This window comes from Microtus pennsylvanicus, chromosome 5 (genome assembly GCF_037038515.1).
Source record: "Microtus pennsylvanicus isolate mMicPen1 chromosome 5, mMicPen1.hap1, whole genome shotgun sequence".
Classification (NCBI taxonomy): Eukaryota; Metazoa; Chordata; class Mammalia; order Rodentia; family Cricetidae; genus Microtus; species Microtus pennsylvanicus.
Window position 1 is genome coordinate 94,965,479 of NC_134583.1, and position 2,062 is coordinate 94,967,540.

Below are 2,062 nucleotides of genomic sequence, written 5' to 3' on the forward strand. Positions count from 1 at the left end.
ATTAAAACATTTCCTTCATCAGTTCTTGCCATTATTTTTCACTACTTTAACTAATGTTTCTATAAACATTCTTGCTCAAATTTGTGTCATTATATGTTTTTTCTTCTCCAGTCTATTTATGAGTGAAGTTGCTAAGTTGTATAGTAACTACAGCTAATCATTTGAGGAATCACAAGGATGTTGTCCCTATATTTGAAGGCATGTGAAAGCATCAAGTAGACAGTTACATGTTCTTAACCTTTCTGGCAGGAGTAAGATGAATTCTGAAAGTAAAGTTATGTTTCAGAATTTGAACACTTGAAGTGCAACCAATAGCAATTTTTATTTCTTTTGGGAATTCTCTTTTATTTACATGCCTAGATTTTTAGTTGAGTTATTTATTTTCTTGGTGTTTATTATTGTTTTACAATTTTGTATGTTCTAGATACTAACCATGGTCATTTATCAAGCTGGTAAAGATTTTCAAAGGGTTTCTCATGAATGAGAGATGTGTAGGCAGCACATATATGCACACATGAGTGTATATGCATGTCTGAACATGAGATTGAAGATGTGACCATAGTCATTTAAAAAAGATCTTTACTAAATCACTTTGCTTCTAATTCTTTGGTTTTAGCACTCTTATTTTGAAGTATTTTCATCTTTAAGCTTCACAACTGGTTAAAAATCATTTAAATAATTAAAATTATATGGACCAAATAGCCACTACTTTTATTATATACTTTATACTTAGAAAGTAAGTGAAGATATTTTATTGTAGAATTGATGTGAAACTAAAATAAGAATGTTATAGAAGATTTCGCAGTCCCACAGCTTTTCTGAATGCACTCTTGACCTCTTTGTTCCTCAGGCTGTAGACCAGCGGGTTCAGCATGGGGATGACCATGGTGTAGAACACAGATGCCACCTTGTCAGTGCCCATGGTGTGACTGGAGCTGGGTTGTAAGTACATGAAGATGATTGTCCCATAGAAGATGGAGACTGCAGTGAGATGGGAAGCACAGGTGGAAAAGGCCTTCTGGCGCCCTTCAGATGATCGCATCCGCAGAATAGTGATGAATATAAGTAGATAGGAGAGAGAGATGACTACAATAGAGAAGAGAACATTGAAGCCCACCACAAAGAAAATCAGCATCTCACTGACAGAGGTGTCTGAGCATGAGAGGGCAAGCAGAGGAGGGGCATCACAGAAGAAGTGGTCTATAACATTGAACTTGCAGAAGGAAAGCCTAAATAAGTTCCCAGTGTGTATGGAGGAATTCAGGAAGCCACAGACATAGGAGCTTACGGTCAGAGAAACACATACATTTGTAGTCATGGTGGTGGTGTAATGCAGGGGCTTACACACTGCTGCATAGCGGTCATAAGCCATGGCAGCCAGCAGGAAACTTTCTGTGGTTATAAAGCCCCCAAAGAAGAAGAATTGGGTGCCGCAAGCATTGTGGGATATGATTTTATCTGCTGAAATAAGACCTGCCATTACTTTTGGAGTAATAGCTGAAGAATAACCAAAGTCCACCAGAGACAGGTGACTGAGGAAAAGGTACATGGGAGTGTGGAGGCGTGAGTCCAGCAGAATCAGTCCTGTCATTCCCACGTTCCCAAGCACAGTGCAGAGATAGATGAGAAGGAAGACAATGAAGAGAGGGAGCTGGAGCTCTGGGTCATCTGTTAAACCTGCAAGAATGAACTCAGTCACTTCTGTCCTGTTCTCCATTAGAGATCAGGTGGCTTCCCTGCAGCAAAGAGAAAGGAGATCAGAATGAGAGATGAGGGGAGACTGATGATCCTCTCTGCTTGTCCTCTCCATGCCTTCTCTCACTACACAGATGTTCCTCCTGCATTTTGACCTAAGCAAGACATGGCAGTAATATTCAAGTTTCAATTAAATGGAGTAAATTAAATAAGTGACATAATATCCCATTGTATTCCAAGCGATGTATCTGAATTTAGTCATTCCATGATGTCTGAATTGAATACAGAGTGGAGGGTTGTCTTTAAATAAGAACATCACATTAATTGCTATCTGGAAATATCCAAGTCTGTATTTGAACTCTCAAAA

General features: G+C 38.8%; 1 protein-coding gene across 1 annotated transcript; it reads right to left on the minus strand.

Annotated features, from left to right (window-relative positions):
- Positions 1-787: 787 nt before the first annotated feature.
- On the minus strand, positions 788-1,717 carry LOC142851109 (olfactory receptor 5B12-like). Its single transcript, XM_075975018.1, has one exon. The coding sequence runs from the start codon at positions 1,715-1,717 to the stop codon at positions 788-790; it is 930 nt and encodes a 309-aa protein (XP_075831133.1).
- Positions 1,718-2,062: the final 345 nt, after the last annotated feature.

Excerpts from the sequence above, each read along its gene's own strand:
- LOC142851109 (XM_075975018.1), bottom strand. The coding sequence starts at position 1,717 with ATGGAGAACAGGACAGAAGTGACTGAGTTCATTCTTGCAGGTTTAACA.